This window comes from Oryctolagus cuniculus, chromosome 7, assembly GCF_964237555.1.
Source record: "Oryctolagus cuniculus chromosome 7, mOryCun1.1, whole genome shotgun sequence".
NCBI classification, from domain to species: domain Eukaryota; kingdom Metazoa; phylum Chordata; class Mammalia; order Lagomorpha; family Leporidae; genus Oryctolagus; species Oryctolagus cuniculus.
This window is the reverse complement of record NC_091438.1, coordinates 11666008-11678202: the sequence shown is the minus strand read 5'-3', so window position 1 is coordinate 11678202 and position 12195 is coordinate 11666008. Positions and strand designations below refer to the sequence as shown.

Below are 12195 nucleotides of genomic sequence, written 5' to 3'. Positions count from 1 at the left end.
TCCAGCCAATGTAGCCACCTGGGGAGTGAACCAGTGAATGGAGGACCTCTCTCTCTGTCTCTACCTCTCTCTGTAACTCTGTCTTTCAAATAAGTAAATGTTAAAAAAAAAAAGAAAAAGAAATGGAAGTTGCCTATAAATACCCATAAGGTTGGCCGGCGCCGCGGTTCACTAGGCTAATCCTCCGCCTGCAACACTGGCACCCCGGGTTCTAGTCCCGGTTGGGGCGCCGGATTCTGTCCCGGTTGCTCCTCTTCCAGTCCAGCTCTCTGCTGTGGCCCAGGAGTGCAGTGGAGCATGGCCCAAGTGCTTGGGCCCTGCACCCGCATGGGAGACCAGAAGGAAGCACCTGGCTCCTGGCTTCGGATCGGCGCAGCACCACCCGTAGTGGCCATTTGGGGGATGAACCAACGGAAGGAAGACCTTTCTCTCTGTCTCTCTCTCTCACTGTCTAACTCTGCCTGTCAAAAAAAAATATATATACCCATAAGATTTAACCATGATGGTATTTAAGACTGAAAAAACAAAAACAAAATAAAAAACACATATAAGTGCTTATAAACCAATTATTAAATCACTTTCACAGAACTTTAATTTCTAAGAGATTTTAAAAGTCACACTACAAGTATCCTATAGAAAAAAACAAGAGTAATAATTTGTAAACAAAATAATCTGTAAACAAAAATAACTTATCAGTGTGTCCATTTTTAAGGAACATAATGGTTTTTAAAGTTTAAAAAGTCATTACTGAATTTATGTTCTCATTAAAAAAAATACACCTACATTCTGTGTTTCTGCATTCAATACTGTGCAAACAAGCAGACGCAGGAGGATCCATGAACGATGGGAATCCACGTTGCCGGTGGATGAAGTCAGCAGCTCCAGAGCTGCAGGGGCGGCCTGAGGGGTCAGCAAAGTGAGCAGAAGCTCCCCAGGGAGGGCAGGTGCACGTACAACTCTGCTGCACCTGAGAGGCAAAGCAGTGCGGAGGTTCATCCTCACGCTCTACTCAGGCCCTGGGAATGGCAAGTCAAGCTATGTGAGTTAGGTGCTGGGGAGGACGTGCAGTCTTCACACAAAGTCTACTGAGGGCAGATCTTTTTCTACATGGACTGTACCTAAAGCTATGTGAATATTAAATCTAAGAAACATATTGGAAAACTAGTAAAAATCAATACAAATGTTACAATCTGTAAAAATGTATAGCTGTAAAATAATGTAAATATTGCAGAACCAATAAGAATCTTTTAAGTTTGCTCAAAAAACTCTGTAACTGTAGTGCCAAATGCCCTTTTAAGATAGATACTAGAGATGAGAAAGCTCAAAGGAGTGTCTGATTTGACGCGGTCACTGGATCACTGGATGCTTCCCCATACAATCAGACACGAGACAGTAGTTCTGTAACTACTTGGTGACCATTGGGAGTGCTGTCTTCCACAGTCTACATGCTTCCTGTGTTACTAGCACACAACTGCAATCAAAGGAGGATCCCTAAGAATGCCTTTTCTTACCAGCACTGAGATGTCTGGCCTCAGTATTCTGCCAGCCATTTTTGAGGTCTGTCACACAAACCGGACTCCAGCATATGTCCAACAGAGGCACCTGCTTTTGGAGTAAATCATTCGACGGAAGAGTCATGTGTGGGTCAAAAATAAAGCCTCAGGGCGGTTTGATTATGCAGCAGACGGAGCGGGCAACAATTTGCGTTTTTTAAAGGAGGCATCTGAGATCAAAGGTTCAAAACTGTCCTTCCACACAATGCTTGTTCTCTGTTTCAACACCAATAAAGACGTATCCAGTGAATGTTCTGTAAAATCTAGAATTCAGTTTACTGAGCTTACTGATCAAAACCTGACTTAAGTCTTCAGACGGAAAGAAAATTTCAAAGGAACAGAAAGTTGATACACACATTGAAGAGTTTAATATTTTACTAACAAAATTTTCAGACATCTCACAAATACCTAAGTACTGTTTCTTTGGATGTGTCTCAAAACTAGTGTAAGTTAAGTGAGATCAGTATACTCCTGAGTTTCTTTCTGTTCTTCTCTTGACTTGGTCTGCTCAAAGCATGGATTTCAAGTTTCAGTAAAAATCAAAGCTTGCAATTAATTCTTAAAAAGGTATACTTAACAATGAAATTAGAGAGCAGCTGACTTTTATGGATTTCCTAGGTATGTAGGTCTTAGGCTGAGAAAGCCGCCACTATTCCACTGGTTGTTATAATAAGAGCTGCTTAGAATCCCAACATGAACACACTTTTATTTTAAAACTAAGCTGCATTTTAGAAAAGATAGGAAACTCAGAAGGTAATGCAAAGATATAAAGGAGAAGTATACTAATGGAGCTTATAACTATACAGATGAAATTTTCTTATTTTGGTTCTAAGTGGAAATGTTTGAAGTCAAATAAACGTAACTGTTTTTCAAAAATTTCTCCCCCAAAAACCTTTAACTCCAACAATTTGAGAAAAAAGTTGTTTTACTTTTTGTCTGAACACAGACAATCTATTGTCATACACATAGTGCATGTGAACATATATATTTATATAGATGGCATAATTATGTGTTCAAATAGGTCCATCTTATATTTTTGCATGCATAATTTTTGGTACTCTATCCTACAGGATGGTAACACAGAATTTAAGTTCATAGTGTTTATTCAGTGGACTTAAAGTTGGGAAATCATCCCAACAATTATTTACAACTTAATAAGTGAATATCTGATCATGTTACAATGCAAAACTATCCTTACATCATGACGGCTGACGCTGTGAGTCGTGGTGTTAAAGCAGTAACTTTTATAAGTTGGGGAATGAAATTGGCATATATAAAAGTAACCAAAGGTTTCAAATGGAGGAAAGATGGGGTTTCTACCACTCAGCATTTATATTTTTCATAAGCATCAGAGAAGCACGGGAAGTGATCTTTGAAAAAAATGCTTTAAAAAACTGAGAGTACATATAGCCTATAAGGCAAAAACCTAAGTTACAGTGTATTCAACACTGGCAACTATGCTATGAGAGGTAATATTGAATTATATACACAGAAACGGTCACTCAACTATGATTACACAATACTTTCTACCATAGCTTATTTTACTGTACAATAGAAGATATTCCTGTGGCTTTCTCCCAAGGCTCAGGTTGTAAAAGAATTCAGTATCTTTCCCTTGGCTCAAAGTCTGACGAATATCATTCTGTAACAGAAACAACACTTTTGTTTTTGTGTTTAAGGAAATAAAAAATATAATTTGTAACCATTTCAGTTACAATGCACCCATTGCAATGACATCTAAAGCAGTTTAGTGCATACGAAACTGCATTTCTCTGGATAACTTTCACTTAGTACCAAGGATGTCTTGCCGGTAGGTTGCTACATTCTGAATAAAATATATAGTGGGATTTAAATGACCCTTTAAAAGCCTCAAACAGTATCTCATCCTTTTGGCTAAGATCAAGTATAGAAAGCCTCAAAATTTGGCTTCTGGAACATCTGCGTATCAGGTGAAAAAATTCACATTTCCTGATGTGAGTAAAGGTATCTACAGAATGTGCTGTTCTGCACATCGCTACAAAGAACCAGTGGTTAGCTGAATTACAGGGTCTGTCCAAAAGCTAAATTTAAAACAAGAACAGCAATGACCAAGTTCTTAGCAGATTAGGAAAAATCACGACACTGAGAGGCCCAGGCCCTGCCCTGAACCGGGTCAGCAGGAAAGCACTTCTGTGACGGCAGGAACGTCTGAGCCGGAGCTCTCCAGAGCGGGGCAGCTGCAGGTCTCACAGTGCTTTCTGATGCCCATTCGCAGAAGGCTTGGTTGCTTCCGAATCCCTTGAAGTATTTGATAAGTGAAGCTTATGAAGTCCTGCAGAAAAATTAAGAAAATGGTGAGAAATGACGCAGTGCCCAGTGCTTAGGCAAAGGGCTGGGGTGGTCCAAGAGAGATTTACTAAGGGGAGTGTGTGGTCCTGCAGCGGCCACTGTGCTGTGCGGCCAGATCCCCTTCAGGAGTGAACGATGTCTTCTCGCTCCTTTGAGAGCGGCCGAAGCTGAAGACGTTTGCCAGGCAAGCAATCGTGACCCTCCCAGGCCTTCCTCCCCTGGCTGGTAACAAAGGCCTGACCCCTCCTGAAGATCACCCGCAGTCACACAGCCCCCGGGGCCAGTGCGGCGTCGGGCTCCCGCGAGGCACCGATCTCTCTCTCTCCGGTCTCTTCCCCTTCCCTTCCCCCTCCTCCTCTGATACGCATCTTTCTGGCAAGCTTAGCCCCATCTCTAAGTGTGCGCCCCATGGTACCCAATCTGCCACAGCTATGTACCTATTTTTGTTTTAGAATACATATATACATATGTCCATGTATGAAAACAGGGAAAGGCCAAATATTAAACATGTAACTAAAAAGAAAAACAGTGGAAAAATTACAAAAAAAAAAAAAACAAAGACATGGCAAAATGAACAAACGGAACATAAATAATATTTCATTATTCACAGACATTTTACAGAATAAAAAATTCACTTTATCTTTTTAAGTTACAGTAATTTCCCTCTGCATCATATAGCAATAATTTAGATAATATCACTGGTATCTAGAACAACACTGTACCTCACAGGAAGAAAAGAGAAGAAAATTTAAGTATTTATGTGGTACTAAAGTTCAAGCACTTTAATAAAAATGACACACAAGGAAACAGTAAGGAGTACATTCACAGGAAAGACTTCAAGGCAGCCTTCTTCACCTCTCAACAACTTACTTGGAAAAAATCACCTTCCCCTAAAATTCCAGGTGGTAATGTACCCGCTACAACAGGTTTCTATCAGTCTCAAACCAACAATAACACTCCAAATTTTAAAATTTCTATCATCTGCATATTTTAATAAAAGAAAAAGTAAAAATTGAACCTCTCTATGACATCTTGGTGGGAAGGGAAAAAAAAATCAATCGAACAATAACCCAAAAAAAATTGGTTCTAGTAGGAACAACCAGACCTCTGATGAGGACAGGACTGTTAGAAGTGGAGAAGTATGTTGAAATAAGGCTGGTAGAAAAGAGACTGAGGGCTAGCCTTATGGCACAGCAGGTTGAGCCCCCGCCTGCAGAGGCAGCATCCCATGTTGGAGCAGCTGGCATCCCATACTGGAGCCCTGGTTCAAGTCCTGGCTGCCTGGCTTCCAACCCAATCCCCTGCCAATGTACCTGGAAAAGCAGCAGCAGACGGCCCACGTACATGGCCTCCTGCCACTCATGTGGACCACCCAGCCCAGGCTATTGCTGCCATCTGGGGAATGAACCAGGTGATGGAAGGTCTCTTCCTGTTTCTCCCTCTCTCTTTTAAATAAATACAATAAATCTTTTTAAAAAATAAAGAAGAAGAAAGAAAAGAGATTGAGCAAAGAGTGCATCTGTGAGGTACGCGTTAACTGGTCTGGATCCTTTAAGGGTAGACTGAGTTCACTTCTAAAATACGGAGCAGCGTAGGGTGCGTGTTCTGAAACTGTCCATGTCTGTCCTCTGCAGACAACACCAGGAAAGTCACTTCATTACCAGCAGCTTCACAGCGAGATTCTGAGGGCTCACTGCATGCCCAGTGTTCTGTGAGACAGATACGATTAGCATCAATGGACAGAGTAGCAAAGGGGGAAAAGTCTACACAAAACGAAGAGGAAGAGGAAGGAAGGAGATCGTTCAGTTTTATAATTAAGACTCCCAGTGAAATTATACGTGAACTCTCAGGTCATTCAAACATCACTACTCTTAATGAAGATCTTTTTCTTTGTATAAAATGATGTTCTGAAGAACATCCCAAAGAATAATGAAGAACCTATCTGACAGTTTTACACCAGTCTCAATAATTCCTCTGCCTCTTATGGTCAAAGAACTAACATGACATAAAGATCTTTTACATGAGGCTAAGTTACATTTTACTAATTTAATAAAGCTTCCCTAAGCAAAACGACATCCAGAACAACCAACCCAAACACCTAACGCAGCACAACTCATTTGCAACCATCACATTTGGTGAATGGAAAGTGGCAGCTAATCTCAGATTATGGCCTAATCTTGTTGATGCTGCCTATGACACTGCATCCCAATTCAAGTCCTGGCTGCTCCACTTCCCATCCAGCTCTCTGCTATGGCCTGGGAACGCGATAGAAGAGGGCCAAAGTCCTGGGGCCCCTGTACCCATGTGGGAGACCGGAAGAAGCTCCTGGCTCCTGGCTTCGGCTTGGCCCAGCCCTGGTCATTGTGGCCATTTGGGAAGTAAACCAGCAGATGGAAGATTTCTCTCTCTCTCTCTCTCTCTCTCTCTCTCTCTCTCTCTCTTTCCTCCCCCCCTCCATTTCTTTCTGCAACTGACTCTCAAATAAATGAATAAATAAAAGAAATCTTAAGGAAACAACTAAAATAGGATAGTTAAGCTGGAGTCTTTTTTCTTCCCAAAGGTTATCCTTTCAAACATCAAGGTTGGAAAGGCTTGGTGTGTGAAAAGTTTTATGGCCACTCATACATTTAAATTATCTGAAATCTGGATCATAATAAAGTGCACAATATGGTTGTCTTTTGCAGTGGGTAAAAACCACAATGGAACATGGAATATAAAACATTCAAATGGGGACCTGCGCTGTGGCATAGCAGGTAAAGTTGCTGCCTGCAGTGCTGGCATCCCATACGGGTGCCGGTTTGAGACCCAGCTGCTCCTCTTCCGATCCAGCTCTCTGCTATGGCCTGGGAAAGCAGCAGAAGACGGCCCAAGTCCTTAGGTCTCTGCACCCATGTGGGAGACTCGGAAGAAGCTCCTGGCTCCTGGCTTCAGATCAGTGCAGCTCCGGCCATTGTGGCCAATTGGGGAGTGAACCAGTGGATGGAAGACCTACCTACCCCCCCCCCTCTCTCTCTCTCTCTCTCCTTTTCTCTGTGTGTAACTCTGAATTTCAAATAAATAATAAATAAATCTTTAAAAAAAAAAAACAAATGACACCACTCAGATAAATGAGCTAATGTCAAGATTTTCCCTTCTTTTACTATGACATACCCTAAGTCAAAGACAGTTGATACTGTTAAAATACAAAACTTGAAATAATGCTAACATTAATGTGGAAATAAGCATGAAAAATACTTATATTTGAACCCTTTGGCTAAACCTAACAATGATTATGTTAATACTGTCATTGCATGTGACTCATGAAATTCCTAACGAATCTCCTCCCTCAACACCAAGAATGCTAATATTTTATCCTGAATTATTTGACTTACTAAAGAGAATTAAGGGTCAACCTGATGATTGTAAGATCCAAGTTTCAAGAAAAGCTTTAACTAAAAAAATAGCAAAAGCTATCCTTACCAAAGAAACAAGGCTTCCACACAAGGTCATCCTCATTACCACCACCACCACCACCACCACCACCACCATCATCCCAGTATCATCATCATCTTCACAGTAAAAGACCTAAGGTCTATTGAGTTCTTACAACACACCAGTCACTATGCTAAGGCCATTACATGAAGTATTTCAGTTAATATTCACAACAATCCTAAAAGGAAGATAACAGTGTTTTATAGATAAAGAAGGTGAGGTGAAGGAAGTAATCAATATGTAGTGATCAAGTATTGATGTCTGAAGTTGTACACATTTGGAAAATGCCGTGGATGAAGACTTAATAATGAACTCAAATGTCAAAACTGTTAGTTAGCCAAAAGAGAGAAAAATACCCATAAACCTCAGGATTACCTAGGGCCTTGAAAAGCTCTTCTCGCACAGCCGAGGTGAATTTTCTGACCAGACATAATGTTGTTACAATAGCAAAAAGTAAATTGTAGGATAATACAATGTAGAAATTTCCCAGCCAGTTAAACCTTCCAAAGTCTCCAAGTAGATCAAATCTAGTGATTCCTGTTAAAAATAAATAAAATAGCCCTTAATAAAATCAGGTAAGATAATAATGCATTTTTTTTTTTTACAAAATAAAGTACAAGTCAGATCAAATTCCATGTGCTCTCTCATTGCTGTTTTGTAGAATGCTCTGATCAATGAATCCTGGCTCAAAACACGTAAATGTTTCCTGCTGGAATAACCTCAAACCAATCGAAACCTTTTCACATGCATGCTAGTCACTTGAAGGTATGAGCAATGAGGCAAGAATGAACGCCCCTGGTCACCCACCTGGAATGCAGCTTACATTAAAAAAAAAAGAATCCTATTGCGGTGGGCATTTGGCCTAGAGGTGAGGTCAAATGTGTTCCACATTTGAATGATGAGGTCTGATTCCGGGCTCCAGCTCCGGACTCCAGTCTCCTGATAATGCAGATCTCAGACCAGGGTGGCGGTTGGGGCTGGAAGACTCGAGGGACAGCAGGGATGGCCCAAGTGATTGGGTTCCTGCCATAATGTGGGACTCCTGTATTGAGTTCTAGGTTCTGAGCTTCAGGGGCTCACTGAGGGTATTTGGGGTATGAACAAGTACCTGGGAGATCTCTCTCTCTCTCTCTCTCTGCCTCTCAAATAAATTAAAAGCAAAACAAAAACACCTGAAGTTTCCACATTTTTTTAAGAAAAAACCATGCCATTTTGTGCTGCTCATATGGGAGGATGGATGACTACAGGCTTAACTGAAATAGGATGGCTGCGACTGATAGAGAAAGACACCCGAGTAAATCCTCCACCACCCTACTGCCACCTCGCTGGGAAAATGCCTGCCTCTCCCTTCATTCAGGCCCTTGCTTGCACGCCACGTCCCCCAATAGAGAACTCTGATTCCTCTACAGAAAACCGCTGGACCTCCCAGGCCTCCACCTTACTCATTTCTTCATAGCGTACATTACCTGAAACCTTTTCATTGCCCTTTTTGGTTGATCTACTATCTGTTTTTCCCACTAGAATTTACATTCTGCAAGAACAAGGACTTTGCCTTTTTCACTCCTCTAATTCCAATACCCACAGAAACACCTCAATATTACACAGACTTAATATTTATTATATTAATGAACAAATAAAGAGCATCATTTCCTTCCAAACGTTGTTAATCTGAATTTAATGCTACAGGCTTGTAGAGTAAAAGGGCAGAGCTGGAAATACAGTGGAATTATAACACATATGCATTTAAGTTACTTAAATTTACCTAAATACACTTTTAAAAGTTTTTTTAATTTAAAAAGTATTTTTTTAAGATTTACTTATTTATTTGAAAGGCAGAGTTACAGAGAGAGGAGAGACAGAATGGGAGATCTTCCATCCACTGGTTCACTCCCCAAATGGCTGCAACAACTGGGGCTAAGCCAGGCCAAAGCCAGGAGCCAGGAGCTGCTTCTGGCTCTCGCACGTGGGTGCGGGGCCCAGGGACTAGGGCCAATCGCTGCTGCTTTCCCAGGCACACTGGCAGGGAGCTGGATTGGAAGTAGAGCAGCCAGGACTCACACTGGCACCCACACATGATGCCAGAACGACAGGCTGAACCCCCTGTGCCACCGCACGGGCCCCTAAGAAGTCATTTAAAGAGGCGTTTACAGCTGGCAGAGAAGCAAAGGGAAGCGCTCAGCATTGAGTCTCTGGGCGGAGGTCAGTTCCGGTCTCCATAGCAGCACAGATGGCCGAGGGAAGAGCACCTACGGTTGTCGGTCAACACGCTGAACATCAACATCTTCAGCAACAGCTCTTAGCAGGACTCATTCCAGAAAACCACTGCCCGCCTGGACTGGAGGTCGGCAAGGCTGCTTGCTAAGAAATTCAGCAACCAGGAGACCCGTGTGGGAATGGTGGAAGTGTGTGAGGCAATGCCCACACTGTTCAGTGGCGGTGGTGAAATCAACAACAATCTAATGGAACTTCAGATCCTGACCAATGCCTGAGAGACAGCTTCAGTCAGTCAGGTGAGGGCAGTCATCCCAGGCTTCCCTTATGCTCGGCAAGATAAAGAGGACAAGAGCTGGGCTCCCATCCCAGCCGAGCTTGTTGCAAACATGGCCTGATGACCTCATCACCACCAATCTGCATGCTTCTCACATTCGGGGCTTTTCTGAAATCCCAGTGGACAATCTGAATGCGGATCCAAGTGTCCTGATGTGGCTCAAGGAGAACATGCCGAGTGGAGGAACTGCACGACGGTCGTGCCTGATGCTGGTGGAGCTGAGAGAGTGACCTCCATGTAGACTTCGCCTTGATTCACAAAGAGTGGAAGAGGACCAATGAAGTGGACCACGCAGCACTAGGACATGGGAAGGGTCACATGGCCATCCTTGCAGATGACACGCCCGACACCTGTGGTGCCATCTGCCATGCAGCTGACAAACTTCTCTCAGCTGGAGCCACCAGAGTGTCTGCTTTATTTTTTAAGATTTATTATTTTATTTGAAAGTCAAAGTTATACACAGAGAGAAGGAGAGGCAGAGAGAGTCAGAGAGAGAGGTCTTCCATCCACCTGTTCACTCCTCAATTGGTCACAACAGCTGGAGCTGCACTGATCCGAAGCCAGGAGCCAGGAGCTTTTTCCAGATCTCCCACGTGGGTGCAGGGGCCCAAGGACCTGGGCCATCTTCTACTGCTTTCCCAGGCCACAGCAGACTGGATCGGAAGAGGAGCAGCTGGGTCTCAAACTGGCACCCATATGGGATGCCGGCACTGCAGGAGGCGGCTTTACCTGCTGCGCCACAGCGCCAGCCCAGTTTTTGCTATCTTAATCTCATGCAATCTTTTCTGGTCCAGCCATTTCTCACATAAACAATGCGTGCTCTGAAGCACCAATACCACGCCTCAAGAGAAGGAGATGAAGCATTGCTCCAAAATACAGGTGACCCACGTCTCCAGGATCCACGCAGAAACCATCAGAACTCATAATGGAGTCTCCTGTTGGCTCAGCCATGTCCTTTTATGATAGCAGAATTTCTGAAGCTTTTTCAAAATAAAATGAACCCCACCCCTTGTTTTGCCCTTGGTATTTGAAGACACATTGAGCAGAGGACTCAGCCCACTCCAGTGTAGTTGTCTACACCCCATATCAGGTAGTTGTCGTGAGCCTCGCAACTTTGAAGCATAGCTCAGGTGCTGCTAGATATCAGAAGTTTGAAGGTGTTGTGCAGGGGTGTCTGCCTGTGACTGGGGAAGCTCACACTACTTCCCATGTGAATGTTTCAAGCTTCTTGTCGCTGCTGTTCAAGAACAACTAGCGACAAAGCCAACCCCTGTGTGACAAGGTCTATGCTAAACTGCAAGAGTAGGCAACCCCAAACCCAGTGCAGGATCTGCGGAGCCTGTAAGGACTGAGTGGGCAGTTGAGCCTGAGCAGCTGTATGTAGGTGGGACCGGAAGCTGAGGGTGGGCTGTGTGTGGGGCGGACAGCCCAGTACTGCACATGCTTCTCGGGAGGAAGAGGCCTGACCCATCACCAGCACACCTGACCTCGTAGCCTCAGTTCTTTGTATCTGTCCCTTTGGCTGTGCCTTCCCTTCAGCTCTCTTTTCCTTTTTCCTGGCCGAATGTGCTGTTGGGCCAGGTGATCATTTCATCATGTCTTCTGGGAAGAAAAACTGCTTCCTGCTTTGTGATGCTCACATTCACAGTAGATGATTTGCCATGGCTGACTCTTTCTCAGCCTACTACCACTGTGGTGGTGGGTTTAGGTGGTATTGTAGCTCCTTCAGGCTGATTTAAGTATTTAATTTTCATTTTCCTTCCTTGTATCTATTTGGCCTGTCAAATGACCTGAGATACCTATTAGAAGATTGATATGATTATGGTCTCTTGCTGATGAGTTTAATAAAGTATCAGTGTATGTGGAAAAAAAAAAATAAAAATAAAGAGGCATTCTATTCAATGGACATGTGCTTCAGGTCCACTATTTATTGGAAAGAATACATGAATGGTAAGATTTTTTGGGTATTCACAGATACGTAGGTAGGTAGACAGATGAAGAGAGGCCAGAGAGCTGCACAGAACAGGAACCCAGCAGAAAACTGACCAGTGTATATGCTTAGGGGGGAACAACCAACCCAGAAATTACACAGGTAATAGAACCAAGTAGCAAGAACCTTAAGACAGCGATTATAACTACATTTCTTTTGTGCTAGGCAGACAAATGAAAGACATAAAATTGTCTGAAAGTAACCTTCTAAAAAGGAACTTCACAATTTAGGATATGAAAAGTATACCAGATGGGATTAATGGCAGAGAAAAAAACAAAGCAATAGAAACAGGAAATATAACCAAA

General features: G+C 43.0%; 1 protein-coding gene and 1 pseudogene across 8 annotated transcripts in view; one reads left to right on the top strand and one right to left on the bottom strand.

The window, feature by feature from the left end:
* Positions 1–1898: 1898 nt before the first annotated feature.
* LMBR1 (limb development membrane protein 1) overlaps positions 1899–12195 on the bottom strand; it is a 163619-nt gene continuing 153322 nt past the window's right edge. For 7 of the 8 annotated variants that reach the window (XR_011390276.1, XR_011390275.1, XM_002715020.5 and 4 more), the window contains 2 exons: positions 7728–7889; positions 1899–3864 (listed from right to left, as the gene is read on the bottom strand). Coding sequence is in view for 6 of the 8 variants with exons in the window: in XM_002715020.5 (XP_002715066.1) it covers positions 3779–3864; positions 7728–7889 (248 nt within the window). In the remaining 2 variants the exon portion in view is untranslated. The remainder of the gene's footprint in view (positions 3865–7727; positions 7890–12195) is intronic. The other variant, XM_051858275.2, reaches the window with a different exon arrangement.
* LOC108177569 (ribose-phosphate pyrophosphokinase 1 pseudogene) lies at positions 8052–10950 on the top strand (annotated as a pseudogene).